At 37.2% G+C, this 20,742-nt stretch overlaps 2 protein-coding genes across 4 annotated transcripts; one reads left to right on the forward strand and one right to left on the reverse strand.

Moving 5' to 3' along the window:
- Positions 1–1,975: 1,975 nt before the first annotated feature.
- Positions 1,976–6,557, forward strand: LOC110095032 (transcription factor UNE10). Of its 3 annotated transcripts, XM_028698287.1 has the most exons (6): positions 1,976–2,633; positions 3,863–3,946; positions 5,529–5,594; positions 5,708–6,082; positions 6,155–6,290; positions 6,377–6,557. In XM_028698287.1, exons 1-5 carry the CDS (start codon positions 2,064–2,066, stop codon positions 6,245–6,247), a joined length of 1,188 nt encoding a protein of 395 aa, XP_028554120.1. In that variant the 5' UTR covers positions 1,976–2,063; the 3' UTR covers positions 6,248–6,290; positions 6,377–6,557. The 3 variants fall into 3 exon arrangements, with proteins under 3 accessions (XP_028554120.1, XP_020676060.1, XP_020676066.1); XM_020820401.2 differs by lacking the exon at positions 6,377–6,557 and having other exon boundaries at positions 6,155–6,337; XM_020820407.2 differs by lacking the exon at positions 6,377–6,557 and having other exon boundaries at positions 6,158–6,337.
- A 119-nt stretch (positions 6,558–6,676) lies between these two features.
- On the reverse strand, positions 6,677–19,303 carry LOC110095047 (anthranilate phosphoribosyltransferase, chloroplastic). The gene is made up of 9 exons (XM_020820419.2): positions 18,919–19,303; positions 18,679–18,822; positions 18,427–18,588; positions 18,250–18,333; positions 16,890–17,078; positions 16,340–16,430; positions 16,098–16,157; positions 15,787–15,905; positions 6,677–7,037 (listed from the first exon to the last, which is right to left on the reverse strand). The coding sequence occupies exons 1-9, from the start codon at positions 19,090–19,092 to the stop codon at positions 6,882–6,884; spliced, it is 1,179 nt and encodes a 392-aa protein (XP_020676078.1). The 5' UTR covers positions 19,093–19,303; the 3' UTR covers positions 6,677–6,881.
- Between the last annotated feature and the right edge of the window lie 1,439 nt (positions 19,304–20,742).

Consider the following 20,742-nt stretch of genomic DNA (forward strand, 5'->3'; position numbering starts at 1 on the left):
CTACAAAATTCATATGTGCTATGATAAATTCATATTAAACCTAACGAGTTGTTCATAAATAATCTAACAACTCTTTTAACTTTTACCGACATAATAAAAAATATATAAATCTTTTAATAAGTTATGCAATGTCATCTTACATAATATAAAACATTATCTTCAGCCTTAAATAAATTCCGAATGAAGCCTCGAGAAAATGATCACCATTCGTTGCTTTTACTACCTGTGGCCTAGAGCTGCTCTACGTGCCTTCTTTTCCGCGTCCAACAGTCTTACTCAAACCACCTCCCTAATCACGATATTTACACAATTCATCTTCATAATAAATATATTTATTTATATTCTAAACCCTTATCATTAGCACCTATTTAACATCATTAATATCATTAACAGTACAAGTGGAGCATTTACTCATAATATGTACGTGTTTGAGATTATATATATAATTGAAGAAATAATATTTTAATTTTCATTTAATTATATTAATTTTTTGTAGTTGCTAATTAAGTTAATTTTTAGATGAGTATAATATATATTTTAATTAATTAAATATTAAATGAATTTAATTATTATATAAATAATATACATCAACTATAGTACTAATTTTATTATGAAATCATGTGATAATCTACTCCCCACTGATTTCATATAGTTGTTCAATTTCTTATAGATATTTTTTGGTATGCTTATGCTAGTGATCAATATCTAATAATTTAGTTTTATTTTCTTATGCCTTGCAAATATTAATATAATTTTGTTATGAGATTTCATATAGTTTAGTCAACCCTGTAAAAATTTTCTATGAATTTTTTTCTAATAATTTTTTGTCTTTATTATATTGCTAAATATCTAATAATTTAGTTATATGTATCTTATAATTTAATTATAATAATAATTTAGTTATATGTATCTTATTTAATTATAATAAGAGATAATATGTGATAAATAAAATTAATTATGTATATAATAAAATTAATTATGCACGAGCTCATATATATATTATTGTGTTACAAGATTCTTTGCAATAAAATAAGAAAGTTTTGCATCTTATGTATAAATAGATAAATGAAAAGAGTGTGGGTGCCACCAATTTTTTTTTTTCATGAAAATCTTAGGTTTTATTTGGGACAGCTTTCTACCTGATTTGCAAAAATTCCAATCACAATTTATTTTTTTCCATTAAATTATTTACTATTCTCAAAAAAAAAAAAAAAACTGAGGTGCTTTCTTAAGTAGCTTTCAAAAAAATTACTTTCGTTATAGAAAATTGCGACGGTTCCAAATGAACCCTAAGATTTCATTTGGGACGATTTTTTACTGTTTCTTAAAGCAGCTTTTAATACAAAAATTTAGTTTGCATACTAAAAAATCTTTTTAAGAGGCAATAAAAAAGCCGATCTCAAATGAAATCTAAGAAATTGTAAAAAGCCACGGTCTTCATAAAGCTGAAATAAATTCACAAAGGCTTCGTCTGAGACGGCTTTCTTTATGCTTCTTAAAGCAGCTTTTTAAACAAAATCTAATACTTTGTACTAAAAAGCTGCTTTAAGAAGCAGAAAAAGAACAGTCCCAAATTTGACTTTTTTATTACTTCTCAAAGCACTTTTCTAGCACAAAAGAAATCTGGCAGGAAAAAAAAATCATCCCAAATTGAAGCCTAAATAGTCATTGATTATAATGCTTTATTGGTTCCCTGATTTAAAGAATACGAGATTACAAGAGTATGTAAATATTAAATAACATACATATGTTTTTATGTCATATAATTTACTTTTTGTACTAATATTTTAATACAGTTTTATACTTTTATCTTTAATTTATGCGGGCAAATATCACTTTTTTATGCTTATTGGAACTATAAGTCCAGTCGAAACATATTTAAACCTAATTACAATTTCATTCAGTTCGAAACGGATTAAAAATCTTGCTTCAATTTTCGAGCGACGTATATAAATATATATATATCTATATATCAACCTCTCTCTCTCTCTCTCTCTCTCTCTCTCTGCTTCTCAACCACGGCTTCTGCTCTTCTTCATCAATCGGACAGCTAAAAAAGAGAGATGAGTCGGTGCGTTCCAAGCTGGGACCTCGACGACCATCTTCTCCACCGCCATCACCACCATAATACAACTCTTCCGTCCTCCGCCGCCACCGCCGACGCCACGTCAGTGGACTACGACGTCACGGAGCTGACTTGGAACGACGTCGGTCACCTAACCGTTCTAGGCCTCGGCAAACCCATCCCCCGTTACCCATCTACCGCCGCTTCCACTGAGGCAGCCAGCAAAAGCGGCTGCAGCGGCGGCGGCGGCACACTTGAGAGCATCGTTGACCAGGCACGCAGCGGGAGCCACCAAGCCGCAGCCGACGCGATGGTTCCCTGTTCCGACGCCAGCCCGAGAAAGCCGACCAGGGTCGACGGTACGAACTGCACGAGTACTCAGGGGAGCGCGACACCAACGGTGGCGGCGGGGAAGAGGACATCGCCCCTGCCGTTGGCGGGAGATGAGGATGAAGAGCGTTCTGGTGGTGATAGAGCGTCTCCGGAGACGGAAAACGGTAGCTTCGCCGGAGAGAGGCCGTTGGGTGTTGACGAGCATGATTCCATTAGCCATACTCTGCGCTCTCAGGCAAGTCTGTATGCTTTAGAAATTATCTAACAAAAATAAAATTATTTGCATAAAACTTCACAAAATTTCTCTCCCCCCTTAAAAAAAATTTATATAAAACTATCGATCACTGTACTGTAGCAACTTGTTATGACATTCTGAAATACTGTTTTGATCCAAAAGGAGGAGGCAATTAATATCAGGCAAATAACTTATATTTAGTTTTAAAAAATCATTATGTCATTGACTTTAATAATTAATTTAAGGGTAAATTGGACTTTTCTTCCTTCAATATGATAATTTCTTGTTTAATTTACAAAATAAGATAAGCTATATATTGTGGGTTGTTTATGAAATTTTTTATTTTATTATCCTTTTGCATAAAATATTCAAAGTATAAGCACTAAATAGTTAATTTTTACTCTTTGGATAATGAGAAATAATTAAAGCATCTTATCTTTAGGGAGGTTGGTTGAATTATTTGCCCTCATTTAATGGATTTTGGATTCAATATGATTTAGGGTTTTAGTAATTAATTTAATAATATAGAAAATAATACATAAAAAAAGTTCATTTTATTTTGATAGACAAAATTATATACATTTTTGAATAAACGTGCATTGTACTTCTCTAATTTTTGGGACACAAAAATAAAATTAATCTTAAATTCAACTTTCATGTGATTTTTTTTAGACTGTGTAGAGTACTTTCATACAACAACATCAAGTCTTTGTCTCACTACAAGGGGTCGGCTACATGATTAATCCTTTTTCGTCATTGTGTCATGTTAAAAGTCAAATTCTCATTTAAATCTAATAAAGAAATATCATTTTTAATATTTTCTAACAAAGTCTTTTAGGTTTACGCTTATCTTTTTTAACATAAGTCAAATTTAATACCTCAACTTTCCTAATCGGATCTTCGGAAAGCCTTCGTTTAATGTGACCAAACCATCTAAGGCGACTCTCTCTAATCTTATCTTCCACTGGAGCTACTCCAACCTTTTCAGGTATATGCTCATTTCATATTCTATCTCTAAGGGTAAAGCCACTCATCCACCTAAGCATTCTCATCTCTGCAACACTTAACTTAGTATTATGATTCTCTTTAATGACCAACATTTGGTACCATAAAGCATTGCAAGTCTCACCACCATCTTGTAGAGTACTTTTACAATGTTTTTTTTTTTTCTATTCATTTGTGTATATTAAATAAAATTTATTTTTTTGGTATATTTTTGTGGATAAAAGCGGAATGGATTGGAAGAAAGAGGGATAACGCCCATCTCAGCTAAGAGAAGCCGAGAAGCAGCTGTCCACAACCAATCAGAACGTGTAAGAATGATATATTATTATTTATTTATTTATTTGTTGAATTACTTTATTTTCTATCTTTTTTTCCATTTTTTAATTATTATTGCATTATGCATATATATGCTATATACAATGATTATAATCTATGAGATAACTTTAATTCCATAATTAAAAAAAAATTGTGTGGAAAAAAATCATTTTATCAAAATTTCAAATTGTAATCATATATTTCAAGAATATAATTATTGATTATGTAGCTCTAACCCTAAATAAATAGGCACCATTTTATCAAATTCATGAATGAATTATTTGCCATGTTATTAATAAAATCATATTTCCTTAAAAAATTAATTCTTATCACATAAACAATATGAATATTGATCTTATTTTCCTAGAAAATTTAGATCAAAATATTCTAATACAAATTATATTAAATAGTCATGAAAAATATTGCACTTTCTTTGAAATTATTGTAATATTAATCTTAAAATAAATCCAATAATAAAAAATCATCAACCGGCTAAGGCTTCATTTGTGATGATTTTCTTACTAATTCTTAAAACAGCTTTTTAGTACAAAAATTAAAATTTTTATACTATAAAATCGAAGAAGCAATACTAAAACATCATAAACGAAGCCTAAACCATCAACTTATTTAATATATATTATTTGAATGTTCAACATAATATCATATTTATGTGTTTAACCTTATTAATAAATAATTTTTATTCCTCACAAGCGACGCATGACTTCTTTTATAATTGATGCCTTTGGCATCCAAAAAGGTCCAGATATGCCAACTAGATTTTTCATTCTTATCATTAAATTTATGTGGTTAATATTCGATACATCATGAAGGACAAAGAAAGTTATTTCTCACATGCAATGGACCCTACAATTGAGAAGAAGAAAAAATTGAAGTAAAATAATTAATTTTGCTTAAAAAATTGAGTGCTAAGAGAAAATTCATGTCATTTTCAATAATAAATAGAGCAAAAGATTTTATTTTGCATAGAAAAATGAGAGACTAAGAGAAAGTTCAATGTCACTTTCATTAAGATTAAGATAGAGGGATTAATTTGGAAAAGATTTGACTGGACCACCTCCATCATAATAATGATATAAAGTTTTGAATTTAAGAGCTTTGAAATAGCTTTTTTATTGATTTTCAGATAGCAATCATAATTTTATTTGACTACCACCTTCTTATTGCTTTTCAAAGTTTTTTATAGCTTTTTTTTTTTTTTTTTTGTAAGCAGAATAATTAAGTTATTTTTCTCATAATAATTTTATAACCAAGTTTATAAAATACCACAGACTCTTCAATTAGGAGAAATTATTCTATGCGGATGCTGAACGTAGCTCTACATTCATAGGCTAATCAGAATGAGCCACATAATCAATACAGAGCGCGGTACCGAGCTGTACTGAGCAGTACCGAGCAGCGGTACTGACGTGACTCATTTTAGTTGATCTCTGGATGACATTCGATGTCCACACAGAAACATAATAATTTCTCCTTAATAAGACCCTAAGATACAAAGAATATTTTTGTTTATTTTAAATAGAGAAAAGTTCTTTTTGATTATACATTTTACTGCAGAAAAGGAGGGACAGGATCAACCAAAAGATGAAAACTCTGCAAAAGCTTCTTCCCAACTCCAGCAAGGTATCAAAAGCTTCTTTTACAAAGCAACTTATTTAATTTAAACACCCAGTCATCTTATCATATAAATTCATTACTCCATTATCCCTCTTTCTCATTTTTCTTGCATTGCAAAGACTGATAAGGCTTCCATGCTGGATGAGGTGATCGAATATCTCAAGCTGCTGCAAGCTCAGGTTCAGATGATGAGCAGGATGAGCACCATTCCGACCATGATACTTCCATTTGCCATGCAGAATCAACAGCTTCAACTATCGATGATAGCCCAGATGGCTCAAATAACCCGAATGGGCTTGAGCCTCGGCATGGTTGACCCGGGCTTGCTGAACCCGGCACCTCCGCCGCCGCCAATTCTCCACCCTTCCACCTTCCTCCCTCTTCCATCCACAGCTGCAGGTGCTTGGGATGCCCGGGCAACAGAATGGATGCAGCAGCAGGGCCGCCGGCTCCTCCCCGACATGCTCCCGGCTTTCATGGGTTGCCCCACCCAGGTAGGAAACCTGCCTGATCCTTCTTTTTCCGAGTTTCAGCAACTTAGCTGTGCTTTATGATTGTTTTTGCAGCAGCAACCAATGAGCTCAGAGGCATACAGCAGGTTGGCTACATTATACCAGCAGCTCTATCAGCAGCCTCTTGGATCCAACCAGAAGCCTTGAATTACTTTACTAAAGTATGCATTCGTTGCTGTTAGGCTTCATTTGAAATGGTTTTCTTACTGCTTCTTAAATCAGCTTTTTAGTAAAAAATAAAAAAAATTATGTTAAAAAATTGCTTTAAAAAGCAATAAGAAAGCCGTCTCAAACGAAGCCTTATTTAATTCTATCACAATGGACGTAATTAGAACAAGATAGTTATTGTGCCTACTATGTCTTTAACATTGTCTACTATCAAAATGGTAGTAGTATTTATGTAATATGTCTGTAATGTTTGACAATGTTGTTTGTTTATATTAATTTTTTTAGATAATCAACAGTTCATAATTAGCTTGATGAGTTATCAGACCTGTTCTAAAAAAAATGTCTATCTTCTTCACAAGGCAATCTTGAAACAGCTCAGAGGAACAATAAGCAGAGAAAAGCAAGGTAGATAAAAACGAGGAATTTACACTTATTGAAATAACTTCACATCCAACAATGAAAATATCTAATATCTTCTAAAGTTAATTGTGGAATACTGAATAAAATGTGTCTGAGAATGTTATTCTTTGCACAGAATAAAAGGGGAAGAACATAGAATTACTGCTGTGGGATCTTCAAGATAAACTCCTGTGCTGGGTATACTAAAGAAACTTCAGACAAAGGAGCTGATTGCATTAGAAAGCTTAATCCAAGACTCGAGCGTATTTATGGCTTTCCCGGATCGATGTGTCTCTTGAGCAAGTGCAACACCATCTTCAAAGCTGTCGGCAAGGCCGCTTACTAGAAGAGCAGCAGCTGCGTTTAAGACCTGAAGGATACAGGAAAAATTTTAATCATAAAATAATAAGCATTTAAGGTAGTTAGTACACCAAAAAACACATGGTATTTAACTATTTATTTGAAGAACAGATTTGTTAAGTAAGCTGAACAATGGCAAAGTGCTCAGTGGTGGTACCAGCTGTAATATCAGTTTTTGCTCCAGGTTTGTCCGGACGAAGTCGGATCGTCCGGGACGATCGGTACAGGTTGTGCAGAGAAAATCATGTTTGGCTGTATGGTTCGTCTGGACGAAATCAGGATCGTCTGGACGAAAATAAGTCAGAGAACCCTTCGCCGGGGACGATATTTGATTTTCGTCTGGACGAAATAATTCTCTTCATGGATCGTCCGGTACGAAGCTCGATCGTCCAGGACGATCAGTCTGGATATATATAGAAATGAGATATTTTGAAGAGAGAGAAAAAGTTGAGGAGAGAGAAAAACGAAGGAAAAAGTGGAAAAGTGGATTTTCGGGCGACGCCGAGCTGTTTTCGTCCGAAGAGACTGTTGAGGAAATTGCTGTACGCAAGGTAAGGCACAATCCGACTTTCTCAATTTTCAGAACCGTCGAGTTTGGCTGTCCGGAATTAAGTTTTGTTCGCGATTTTCGTCCGTAATTTCCGACTGGTTTAGTTTCTACCGCGTAACTTTCTGTATTTTGTTGAAGTGCCGAGTGTGCACATTTTGGTTATTTTTTTAAGATTTTTCCGGGTATTTTTGATTCGACTGTGTTTTTAGTCGACTGGATTTTTCTGTGAACTTGGAAATTATCTGTGTAGTAGAATAAATGTTCTAAAATGTTGATATCTATATTCTGTGCGAATTTGGTGAATTTTGATTTTCAGGAAAATTGTGTAAATTTTGTATACTGCCGTTGTGCTGCCCGATTTTTGAGTAATTTCTGTTTTGTCCGGAAATCTTCTGAATTGATATGCTATCTGTATATGCTATATAAAGGGAGTTATAAGGGGCCTGGATCCTATGAGATTCAGTTAGTGTCTGGGAATTCTGAAATGAGCTCAATATGAAATCTGATATCTGTTCTGTTCCGGATCCGAGGAAACAATCTGTTTAGGTGCTATATGCACTATATATGTATTCTGGTGCTATAAGCACATCTGATCTGATCTGTTTTGGTGCCGTGAGCACAAAGGGAGGCATAAGTGGCCTGGATCCTATGAGATTCAGTCAGTGTCAGGGAATTTAGCTATTAATTAAATATCTGATATCTGCTATATGATTCTGATATGATTTGTTCTGTTCCGATATGATCTGTACGATTCTGATTCTGTTGATCTGATGTGTCTGATCTGTTATGTTTCTGATTTGATACAACTTCCATTTCCGTACAGTTTTGTTGATTTGATATCTGTCCGAATCTGTTTCAATTCTGTACGGATTTGTCTGCTGTGTTGGTTTTGAGATTCTGAGGATTTTGATTGGAGGTTTGTTGCTTTACTGAGCTGTTGAGCTCACCCTTGCTTTCTGGTGGTTTTCAGGTTCTGGGAAAGGCAAGGAAGTCCAGGATTAGTTCAGAGTCTGATCAGTATAGGTACTTTTGTACTTTTGATTTTTGTACAGTCATGGCTTTTCTGTTCTGTCTTTCTTTCTGTCGAAAGCCATGTACTGTTCTGTAGATGATTGTTTTGAGGAAATGAAATCGGATAGATGTTTTGTTCCGCTGCATTTGATGATACATAGTAGCTCTGTGTTTGTTAGTCTGTGTGAATTAATTATTTGGAAGATTCAGTTCCGAACCAAATTCCAAAGCTAGATCCTGGTTAGTGCAGCTCCGTCGCGATCCAGCACGGGCGGGATCCGTCTCGTCTCGGGTCGGGTCGTGACAAGCTTTTTTGGTATCAGAGCAATGGTTTTGGAATTTGAGAATTTTGTGAAACAGAGCTATAGGAAGTGATCAGTAAGTCTGTCTGGGGGGTAATTTTGATTTGTTTGGCTTTTTATTTTGTTGTTTTTGTGATAGTTTTCCGGATTTTCTGGATTTTTCTGTATGGATCAGCCAGACCCAGACATGACAGATGGTCAGAGTGCCGATCAGGCAGCACCAGTGGGGAGTACAGCCCCAGTGGTCGGTGCTGATACGCTTTCTCAGTTTGCTTCGCTGGTTGCTCAGATGATGAGCGAGACTCAGAGTAGAGCTTCTACTGTCAGATCTGATGACCTGGATAGACATTTGCAGTTGTTTTTGAGGTTGAAACCTCCGAGGTTTGAGGGCGCTGTTGAGCCCAGAGCTGCTGAAGAGTGGCTGAGGAGAGTGGAGAAGACCTTTGACGGGATGCAGTGTCCGTCAGACAGGAAGGTACCGTTAGCAGTTTTTCTGTTAGACGGAGAGGCTGAGCACTGGTGGGACGGCCAGCAGGCAGCCAGATTTCAGGGCAGACTGAACTCTTTGATTACTTGGGAAGAGTTCACTGAGGTATTCCGAGATTGGTTTGTTCCCCCTTCTGCACGACAGCAGATGCAGGAGAACTTTCTGAGGCTTGTTCAGGGGAGCAAGACGGTGATGCAGTACGAGGCTGAGTTTACTGCATTAGCCAGGTACGCTCCGCAGCTGGTTAGCACTTCTGCTGAGAGATGTTACAGATTTCTGAGGGGATTGCGAGATACCTTGAGGCAGCCCCTGATACCATTCCGGATTACTGATTTCTCCGAGCTTGTGGAGCGAGCTCGATTGATAGAGAACGACTTGATGGCTACTCAGCAGCGGTGGACTGCGAGTAGGAAGAGGTTTGGAGGCGAGGCATCTGGCAGTGGTTCCTCCGGAAAGAGGAGATTTGTTTCCGGTTCTGGATCTGGAGATTCCAGAAGGAGCGGAGGATCGTCTGGTACTGTTACCAGTACGACGAGTTCGGGATCAGTCAGTTCGGCACCTGTGTGCCAGAACTGTGGACGGCGACACTTCGGCCAATGTTATAGGATGGCTGGTCTGTGCTTCCGATGTGGTCAGTCAGGACATCGGATTGCAGAGTGTCCGCAGATGGGATTTGATCAGCGATCTGAGGGCTTTGTCAGACCTGCCGGTTCAGCAGGAAGACCGAGGACTGTTCCTCCTCGCCCTGAGGGATTTGCTGGAAGAGGTGGTGGTTCTAGTTCTGCACCACGGAGACCACCTACTGTTCAGAGGGAGCAGAGTAGTTCCGTTGCTTCAGCTCCTGTTCCAGTTCAGCCACGAGTTTACAGCTTGAGTCAGCAGGAGGCTCGAGATGCTCCCGATGTTGTGACAGGTACGATTTACATTTCTGATCAGCCCTGTCGTGTTTTGTTTGACTCTGGAGCGAGTCATTCTTTTCTGTCCGAGCACTGTTTTGAGGCTTTACGTTTGGATTCTCTTTTACTTCCGGTTTCTTTGTCTGTGATTTTACCGGCTGGGAATCCTTTGATTGCTCGGCAATTTTGTTTGTGTGAGATCGAGATTGCTGGCAAGAAGTGGAAATCAAGTTTGATTCGGTTGCCGATTTCATCGTATGATGTAATTCTGGGCATGGATTGGTTGAGTCAGTATGAAGCCCAGATAGACTGTCTGAAGAAGCAAGTGAGTTTGCTTATGGCTGGAGAAAGAGTTGTATTTCAGGGATTACGAGGTGTTCTCTCCAGTCTGATTTCGGTATTGGAAGTGAACAGGATGTGGAAGAAGGGATGCCCAGTGTTTTTGGCTTCGGTGCGGGATTTGAACCTAGAGGTTGGTTCTGTTTCTGAGATCCCTGTGGTACGGGAATTTGCTGATATTTTTCCTGAGGAGCTGGTTGGTTTACCTCCGGATAGAGATGTGGAGTTCTCTATCGATATTTTTCCTGGTACCGCTCCGATATCGAAAGCTCCGTACAGGATGGCACCGAAAGAACTTTCTGAGTTGAAAGTTCAGCTTCAGGAGTTGGTTGATAGAGGTTTTGTGCGCCCTAGTGTTTCGCCCTGGGGAGCACCTGTTCTGTTTGTGAAGAAGAAGGACGGTACACTCCGTATGTGTATCGATTACAGAGATTTGAACAAGGTCACGATCAAGAACAAGTATCCTTTGCCTCGGATTGACGACTTGTTTGATCAGCTTTCCGGATCTTCAGTATTTTCGAAGATTGATTTGCGATCCGGATATTATCAGGTGAAGGTGAAGGAAGCTGATGTGGTGAAGACAGCTTTTAGTACTCGGTACGGGCACTATGAGTTTTTGGTTATGCCTTTTGGGGTAACCAACGCGCCTGCTATTTTCATGGATCTGATGAACCGAGTATTCAGGGAGTATCTGGATCAGTTTGTGATCGTCTTCATTGACGATATTCTGGTATATTCTGCATCTGAGGATGATCATGCCAGACATTTGAGGATTGTGTTAGAGACTTTGAGGCGGCATCAGCTGTATGCCAAGTTCTCCAAGTGTGAATTCTGGCTGAAGAGCATTTCTTTTCTGGGGCATGTGATTAGCGGAGAAGGCATTTCTGTAGATCCCCAGAAGATTCAGGCAGTTGCTAATTGGCCAAGGCCGACTACGGTATTTGAGGTACGTAGTTTCTTGGGCATGGCTGGATATTACAGGAAATTTGTGAAGGGATTTTCACAGATTTCGACGCCTCTGACGAGACTGACTCAGAAGTCAGTACCTTTTGTTTGGACACCGGAGTGTGAGGCGAGTTTTCAGCGATTGAAGGATTGTTTGACTTCAGCTCCAGTGTTAGCACTTCCGTCAGGTACGGAAGGTTTTCAGGTGTTCAGTGATGCTTCACTGAAAGGACTGGGATGTGTCCTGATGCAGCATGGTCAGGTAATTTCTTATGCTTCTAGACAGTTAAAGCCACATGAGAAGAATTACCCGACGCATGATCTGGAGTTAGCTGCAGTTGTGTTTGCTTTGAAGATTTGGCGTCATTACCTGTATGGCGTCAGATGTGAGATTTTCACTGATCATAAGAGCCTGAAGTATATTTTTACTCAGAAGGATCTGAATCTGAGACAAAGAAGGTGGCTCGAGTTGATCAAAGATTATGATTTGACTATTCAGTATCAGCCTGGTAAGGCTAATGTGGTAGCAGATGCCTTGAGCAGGAAGTCTTCTGGATTATCAGGTATTCAGCTTACTTGTGATGACTTTCTGATTCGTGATATGGAGCGTTTGCAGTTGGAAGTGATTTCCTCCAGTGGTTTGGAGTTGGCTCAGATGAGTATTCGGTCTACTTTGGAAACAAGGATTCAAGAAGCCCAGAAGTCAGATTCTGATTATTCGAAGTTGATTGCTCAGATTGGATCTGGTAAGACTCCTGAACTTCGAATTTCTGATTCTGGTGCTATTTTCTGTAAGAACAGGTTGTGGGTACCTGTGTTTGGAGACTTGAGGCAGGAGATTCTGTATGAATCTCATCATTCAGGCTACACTGTACATCCAGGCAGTGGTAAGATGTACGCTGATATGAAGCTTTTGTTCTGGTGGCCTGGGATGAAGAAAGATGTAGCAGAGTTTGTGTCGAGATGCGAAGCCTGTCAGTTGGTAAAGGCAGAGCATCAGCGACCAGGTGGATTGTTGCAGTCGTTGCCTATCCCTGAGTGGAAATGGGAGGAGGTAACGATGGATTTTGCGATGGGTTTCCCTCGATCTAGACAAGGGCACGACGCTATTTGGGTGGTTGTAGATCGATTGACGAAGTCAGCCCATTTTCTTCCGATCAGACAGACGGATTCAGTTGATCGCTTGGCACAGATATATGTGAAAGAGATAGTCAGATTGCACGGTGTGCCTCGTGTGATCGTATCTGATCGAGATGGACGTTTTACTTCCAGACTTTGGAAAGGCATTCAGCAAGGCTTGGGTACAAAACTGCATTTTAGTACAGCCTTTCATCCTCAGACCGATGGACAGTCTGAGAGGACTATTCAGGTACTGGAAGATCTGTTAAGACTTTGTGTTCTGGACTTTAGCGGAAGCTGGGAAGATCATATTCCGCTGATTGAGTTTGCCTATAACAACAGTTTTCAGTCCAGTATCGGTATGGCACCGTACGAAGCTTTGTATGGCAGGAAGTGCCGTACTCCTTTGACTCTGACGGAGGTCGGAGATAGGCAGGCTTTGGGAGCCACTTTTGCTGATGAAACTGCTCAGAAGATCAATTTGATAAGAGAAAGATTGAAAGCTGCTCAAGATCGACAGCAGAAGTATTACAATCAGAAGCACAGATTTGTAGAGTTTCAGGTTGGTGACTTTGTCTAATACCTCTCTACTTTCCTAACCGGGTCATCGAAAGGCTGCCATTTTATGTGACCAAACCATCTAAGGCGACATTCTCTAATCTTATCTTCTACTGGAGCTACTCCAACCTTTTCATGTATATGCTCATTTCGTATCCTATCTCTAAGGGTAAAGCCACTCATCCACCTGAGCATCCTCATCTCTGCCACACTGAACTTAGTATTATACTTCTCTTTTAATGGTCAACATTCGGCACCATAAATCATTGCAGGCCTCACCACCATCTTATAGAATTTTCCCTTAAGTTTGAGGGGTACTTCTCTATCACACAACAAGCCAATGCATTCATCCACTTCAACCATCCAATTTGAATTCTACTGATAATATCCCCATCAATATCACCATCACTCTGAATAATAGATCTCAAATATCTAAAACGTGTACTTTTATTAATAACTAGATCGCCCAAAATCGCAATCCCCTCACTAGGTCTATTACTACTAAAATTACACTCCATATATTCTGTTTTAGATCTACTCAATCGAAAACCTTTAGACTCTAAGGTTGACCTCCATAATTCAAGTTTACCTTCAACTCCCTCTCTAGTCTTATCAACAAGAAGAATGTTATCAGCAAAAAACATATACCAAGGTACATCCTCTTGCAAATGTCTAGTGAGAACATCCATGACTAAAGCAAACAGAAATGGGCTTAAGGTTGATCTCTTTTAACTACACTTTATCAAAACTCGTAATCATCATTTATTTTCTTTTGATTTACAGGAAAATCCTATAAGAAGCTAAGCAAGAAAGAACTTAAAACTAACACCATGTCTTCCATGAATATCCTCGTCCAAGCTATAGGATGCACAAAATAACTACAAAGCCCATAATCATGGCTCCATTGACTATGTCCATCCCCAGCTCACAACCACACTTGTCTAGGACACTTGTAACTCACCTTGAAGAATCCGACTCTCCCTAAGTACTCGTTCCTAAGGAATCACCTAAGGTACTCGCCCCCGAGTACAATTCAAAGGTAATTGTCAAAGATGCCCTGAGCGACGTTAGCAACAGGATCATGTGGGTACCTTCCAGTCTTGTCCACATGTCTATTAAGGAATTAAAGATGCATATTTTAGACATCATGACATTTTCACTTTTCATAGAGATTATTCAGTCTCTCATCTCCTCTCCATCTATTCACATGTTTTCTTGTCCTATTCTCTTGCTCTAGCTAACCCAATTTATTAGTAGGGCCAGGTGTCATTCACAAACAAATTTAAATCAAACACAATTTAATACTATTTAGTCTTTAAAAGCTTTGAATAAATATTTGAGATAACTTTAAATAAAATTTCTAAATAAGGATGTTGAACTCAAGAAGTTGATCAATATCACTACCATTTGAATAGTCACCGCAAGGATTGAGGGGTACAATGGTTGAGGAATAGCTCAAAAGATAAAATAATTACACAACCCTCTCATCTCCTCTCCATCAAATAGCTATGATGTCAAAATAAACTGTAACTACTAATAGATGACAATAAAATAGGTTGTAAATGAAAGTTACATCTCCAGCAAATTCATGAAAATTAACATAAGTATTGGGACAGAGATGACTACGGAAAGTCATTTTCCGTCAGATAGAACTATTAATGTTGAGATTGTTTAAACAGAAGCAAAACATAGTATAAAAGCTAATGCTTGAAAAAAAATTTGTGAAAAAGATGATCATAGAATAGAAGAAAATGGAATATCCCGCAAGCAAATCCAAAACTAGAATAAAAGTAGGTTCTCCGGATGAACATGTTCAGCAATAGAGACATAGAAATTAAGTATTTATAGTGAGAATATATTTGAATGCTGAGAATTTAAATGAAAGGAAATGGTAAAAAAATTAGAAAAGCTTCAAATTAATGGTTACAGATTCTTATGAAAAAGATTCATAATCAACCCACGAGTTACTGGGGATTTCATTTCATTCCCTTTACTTTCCTTTAATCCAAACAAAGCCCATGTTATATAGTTATATGGAAGTTGTGAACATATCTCTCGCAGTGTGACAGCCACTGATATACACTGTATAAGCATCAATAAAATAGATTTGTACAAAACCTGAAAAATATGCTAACTTCACTAAAGAACTAATAACTAAATTTATACATTAAAATACACAATTAGTTTTACATATTAACAAAGTGGCTCTTAAAACATTAAGCAATGTTTAATCATGTTTAATCAAATAATTTCCCACATAATAATTGATCAATGATTTTTAGAAAATTTGGCTTAAATGAAATAGTTGCTCAAATCTTATAGTACAATATATATCGAGAAACATGCAATAACTCATAATAAGTTACTTAAATGAAGTATTTGCTACCTCACCTGCTTCCCTGATTACTAGTGACTCAGTGAGTAAAAAGAAAAAGAATAAGGCCATGCATAAGTTATCTAGAGCTTGGTATCAATTTGTTATCAAGATTTAACCAAAAGAAGGACCCAGGGAAAGGATATAGAAAAAAAAAATGAAGGGAAGAGTTACTTACAAGAGCATCAGCAACTGATCCCTTCTCACCAGCAAGTACATTCCTAAGAACATCTGCATTGTATTTCGGTTCACCTCCTTTAAGGTCAGTGAGAGAGCAACGAGGAATTCCAAAATTCACTGCAGCATAAAGATAAATTAGCTCTCATGTTTAAATAAAGCTTAATGGAAGATGATAAAACACTATCTAGGAGATGAGGAAAGCTTATATCACATTCATTTTCTACAATAATTACCCACATAAAAAATTATATGCAGCTGGCAATCAGAAACAAGAGATCCACAAAAATTGATGATAGGGTGCGTGCTTACATGGATCAAAGTTTAACTTTTCAATCTTATCCTGCGTAACATCAAGGAGATAACCAGATCCTGACATAAACATACAAGATATCGATTATTGTGAGATAATTAAGAATATTAAGAGAATAATTTAACAGAAAACGATTGCTTGATGAATAAGTCAATAACTGAGAAATCACAGGAATAAAAAATAACAGTAAAAATAAATTAATAATTCTTTAAAGCAATGATATATCAACACCATATCATACCAAGTGGACTAATTTCATCAAGACCTTCTGAATGAACTACCAATGCTCTTCTCATTCCAAATCTTTGCAATGCCAAGGCCATTTTCATCACCTATTGCAAATATTTAGCGTATAAGATGGGATTTATCAATTATAAAAATCAGAAAACTAGAGTAAACCATTAAGAAATTTGGTTCCAAAAACATAGTATTTCAATATTTTGTCAGCTAGCAATGAAAACTCAAGAAAGAAGGAAATAGCATCTATATGATCCTCTTATTTCTTAGTATGCAAAGTTCATTAACATCCAACAATATAAACTTGGTAATTTTTACTACATTGTTAGCTTAGTTTCTGACTTCAATTTCTATGCCTTGCCAATTCATTCGGCCCATTTGTTGGTTCAAAGCACTGCCTTCTTCAATGACTGTTGGTCCAATCCAAACCTAATGCATTTTCTTGAATGTGCATAACTATTGATTCTTCCGTATCATAACAATAATCAAAGAGTTCCATCCAAATTAACAGATTTGACATAATTTAAACTCAAGTTAAGGTAAAAAGCACTTACTAAATCTTCATGATAGACACCAACAACAGCGAAAGGCACTCGGGCAGGATTCAACATTGGACCAAGAATATTGAATACAGTCTTCACTTTAAGCTTCTTTCTCACTGGACTGACCGTCTTCATTGCAGGGTGGTAAATGGGAGCCATCATAAAACCAACACCTACCTCTTCCACACATCTTTTAACTTCCTTTTTTGAAATGAAAATGAAAAAAGATCATTCAGGATACCGAGGTCCTAAAATTATTGAGCTGTATGTATAAACAATAATTTTACAGTGATAAAATATGTACAGTGTACAACATCCACAAATAGTATTTTACTCCATACATAACTATTTTAGCATTAGAATTCAAATGCTAGTGTACCAAACAGATATGATATTGTGATAGCAGGTAGAACCTAAAGTGTGAGCTTGAAAAATATGCTGTCGTTATAACAAGAGAACAGAAAGATCTCTATTCTAAATTCATCATCAGAAACTATTAATTGCTATGAAAATCAAGAGTTGAGAAGAACTAGCCATACTGGTAGCTAAAGAAACACTTGTCGCTATTAGAAAGAATTGTGCTTTAATTCAGGAAATGAAATTCACAAGTAAACAAGATGAAGATAACTCTTTATCTGTTTACAAGGATTATGCCTTTAAGATTTTAATTTTTCGTTGACACTTCACCCTGTAGCACACAACAACAACATCAAGCCTGTCCCACTACGTGGGGTCGGCTACATGAATCCTTTTTCACCATTGTGTCCCGTTAAATGTCAAATTTTCATTCAAATCTAATAAAGAAAGACTATTTCTAAAATTTTCTAACCAAGTCTTTTTAGGTCTACCTCTATCTTTCTTAATATAAGTCAAATCTAATACCTCAGCTTTCCTAATCGGGTAATCGGAAGGCCTCCGTTTAATGTGACCAACCCCTCTAAGGCTCACATGTTTAATTTGATTCAGGATTTCTTGACTCAAATTTGACCAGGATATTGGATTTGAGTTGATGATAGAAATACACATTTTGATTGATTAGATATATATCATACTCATTTTGAAGTTAATCCAATGGCTTTGGCATCCATCATGACCAAATTTCAGTCAAGATTTCTTGATCAAAAATTTTTCCATCACTAGGCATCTTAAAGGTGAACAAACATAGTGGATTAAGCAAGAAAAATGTTAAGATGTTTGACATAATTTAGGAGATCATAGGTACTCTCCTCAGTCAGCTCTAATCCAGCATCAAACGCTTTTATAACTGAGATTTGAAATTCGCTAGAATGCAAAATATGGCCAAGAAGACAAAACAATAAATTCTCACATCCACAGAAGCATAACCATTTTTAACCTAGAACCCTAGCATTACCTCAGGGCCTAATTCAATGTTGACACCCAACGCCTCCAACACATCAGCACTTCCACATTGTGAAGAACTCGATCGATTCCCTTGCTGCAATAAAAATTGATAGAATCATTAACCTTAAAACCACTTCTTCATGATACATCACAGCAACTCTGATAATTTCGTCAAGCAATAATCTACCTTGGCTACTCGAGCACCAGCTGCTGCAGCCAAAATAGAGGCACCGGTGGAGATATTGACAGTGTTTGCTCCATCACCACCAGTTCCAACAATGTCAACGGTGTTAACCAAGCCCTCAACTTTCAGGCAGCAATTGAACATTGCCCTTGCCAGACCCACGATCTGTTAAAAAAGCATAATAATATCCAATCCAAAAAGAAACAATCATCTCTCGCGGGCCAAAACAACAAAAGTGAAGAATAGTTTAGCTACCTCCTCAAAGGCCTCCCCTTTGGCTCTCAGGAGAACCAAAAAGGCGCTGATGAGCGCCTCATTGCTGTCCTTCAGAAGATAATTAAGAGAGAACTCGGCCTCTTCTTCAGATAGATCCTTACGGTCAATTAGAGCCTCGATCAACTAATAAACCACAGATTTAGGGTTAAGAAAATATAAAAAAACAGGTAAAAATGCGAATTAAGCGGAGCATAATGGCAAACAGCAGAGCATTTATACCTCCTTAAATGATAGAGGTGATGACACCTTGCTGGCAGATAAAGGGGGAATTTGTAATCTCCGGGGATGGTAATGAATTGGAGGGAGGGGCACAGATGGGAGGCGGCGTGGGGCCGATAGCCGCACCCTTGACTTAAATAAGTAAGGAGGAGCAACAGATCCACAGACCGCCATTAATATGACTCACGTTGTTGCACAGTGCGAGAGACGAGATGGCCAATGGCGTTATACAATTTGGATAAATCAAATGGAGAAATTTGGAATTTTTCTTGACGGAAAGGGAAGGAAAGAAGCTTTGAATCCTTTGATCATTTAATGATTTGGGCCTTTGGGGTCTGGAGGAAGAAGGCGAATTCTACCTCATTTGAAAGGAAATAAAAAAGATTAAAATGAATTTAGGTCAGATATAGCACTGGACTTGAAAGAATATTCTCTCTTGACATTTAATAAACTAGTATAATTATACACGCATTAAATGTAAGTTAATAAAATTAAAAAGTTAAATAATATTATAAATTTTAAATATTATTTAATTAATTCAAATTTTTTTATCAAATAAATAAATTTTTATTACAATTAATTGTAAAAATAATTATATCCTCAATCTAGGACAAATGTGTTTGAAAGTTTGAATAAATTAGCAATAACAATAGTAGTTGTTCAATGAAAAATTTAGTAATATATGCATAAAATTTATCATAATTAAAAAATAATTGGACAAAACATTTATAGAGAGGAAACATGTAAGCATAATAACTGAATTATTAGGTGATTAAATGATTTTTCTAATGGATACGTCAACAAAAATCATCTTAGTCGCACACGATTATCAAAGCGTATTCAAGTTGGAAACTTTCAAATTTAAATTTGAGATCATATGAATTCAAATTTCAACAAACTTATAGTCAAAATGAAAGTCTCGAAGATAACTTAACAACACAAAAATTAGTCCAATTTGAGCCCAAATGGGCCCAAATCGGGAACCCAAATTATATTTGGAAAATTCAAAATATTATTTGTATGACAATATGATATCCAAATATGACATGCTTATAGTCAAATCGAGCGGCTCTGCGAGACGAATCCAACGAGCCCAAGATCGTTGAATTCTGACATCGATAAAACATGTAAATAGTTGAAAAATATTCTATGATAGTGGGAAATGGAAATCAATACGGGCCATCTGATCGAGCACTCCGAAGCTGCCCCAGATCTTCTTTATATTTATGGGGTGTGCCTCTCATGACCATTGTCGGACCACCACCATGCAACCAATAACCAACAGACTTTCACATGACCACCAACCACCATCGAACATTTGCCCCGCCACCTCCATACTTCAACCCGACCATTGTCGGACTACTACTCGACCGCTGGTCGCCGGCAACTGCTGGACTTCCACCTGGGCATCGACCGACATTGGACTTTAGCCCGATCATCGTCGGACCACCACCCGGCCACTGACAATAGCCGGACTTTAGCCCGACTGTCGTCAGACCACCGTCAGACTTCCACCCGATTGCTGACAACCACTAGATTTCAGTTCGACCTTCGTCGACACCGCTCATCCGCCAACCACCGTCCGACCTTCGTCAGATCATTCCTCGTTAGCTGAACTTCTGCCTGACTATCGGCAAGCCTTTGTCCAATAATTTAAACTACTGTAATTTGACCGCCTCCAAGTCAAGGGACGAGTCAACCTTTATAATTCACTCAAATTTTGTGAAATCTTTTCACCTAGATAAGATCCCCATGGCTTTACCTCTTTGGGCTTTCCATGTGAAAAAGATCAAACGTTTTACTTCTCTCTCTGTTTGTGTGCTG

Source organism: Dendrobium catenatum, unplaced genomic scaffold (genome assembly GCF_001605985.2).
Source record: "Dendrobium catenatum unplaced genomic scaffold, ASM160598v2 fragScaff_scaffold_1061, whole genome shotgun sequence".
Classification (NCBI taxonomy): Eukaryota; Viridiplantae; Streptophyta; class Magnoliopsida; order Asparagales; family Orchidaceae; genus Dendrobium; species Dendrobium catenatum.

Coding starts and splice junctions, on each gene's coding strand:
- LOC110095032 (XM_028698287.1), top strand. CDS start 2,064: ATGAGTCGGTGCGTTCCAAGCTGGGACCTCGACGACCATCTTCTCCAC. Junction 3,947..5,528: donor TCCACAACCAATCAGAACGT/GTAAGAATGATA, acceptor ATTTTACTGCAG/AAAAGGAGGGACAGGATCAA. Junction 5,595..5,707: donor TTCTTCCCAACTCCAGCAAG/GTATCAAAAGCT, acceptor TGCATTGCAAAG/ACTGATAAGGCTTCCATGCT.
- LOC110095047 (XM_020820419.2), bottom strand. CDS start 19,092: ATGGCGGTCTGTGGATCTGTTGCTCCTCCTTACTTATTTAAGTCAAGG. Junction 16,158..16,339: donor TGATGAAATTAGTCCACTTG/GTATGATATGGT, acceptor TGTTTATGTCAG/GATCTGGTTATCTCCTTGAT. Junction 15,906..16,097: donor AAAGTTAAACTTTGATCCAT/GTAAGCACGCAC, acceptor TTTATGCTGCAG/TGAATTTTGGAATTCCTCGT.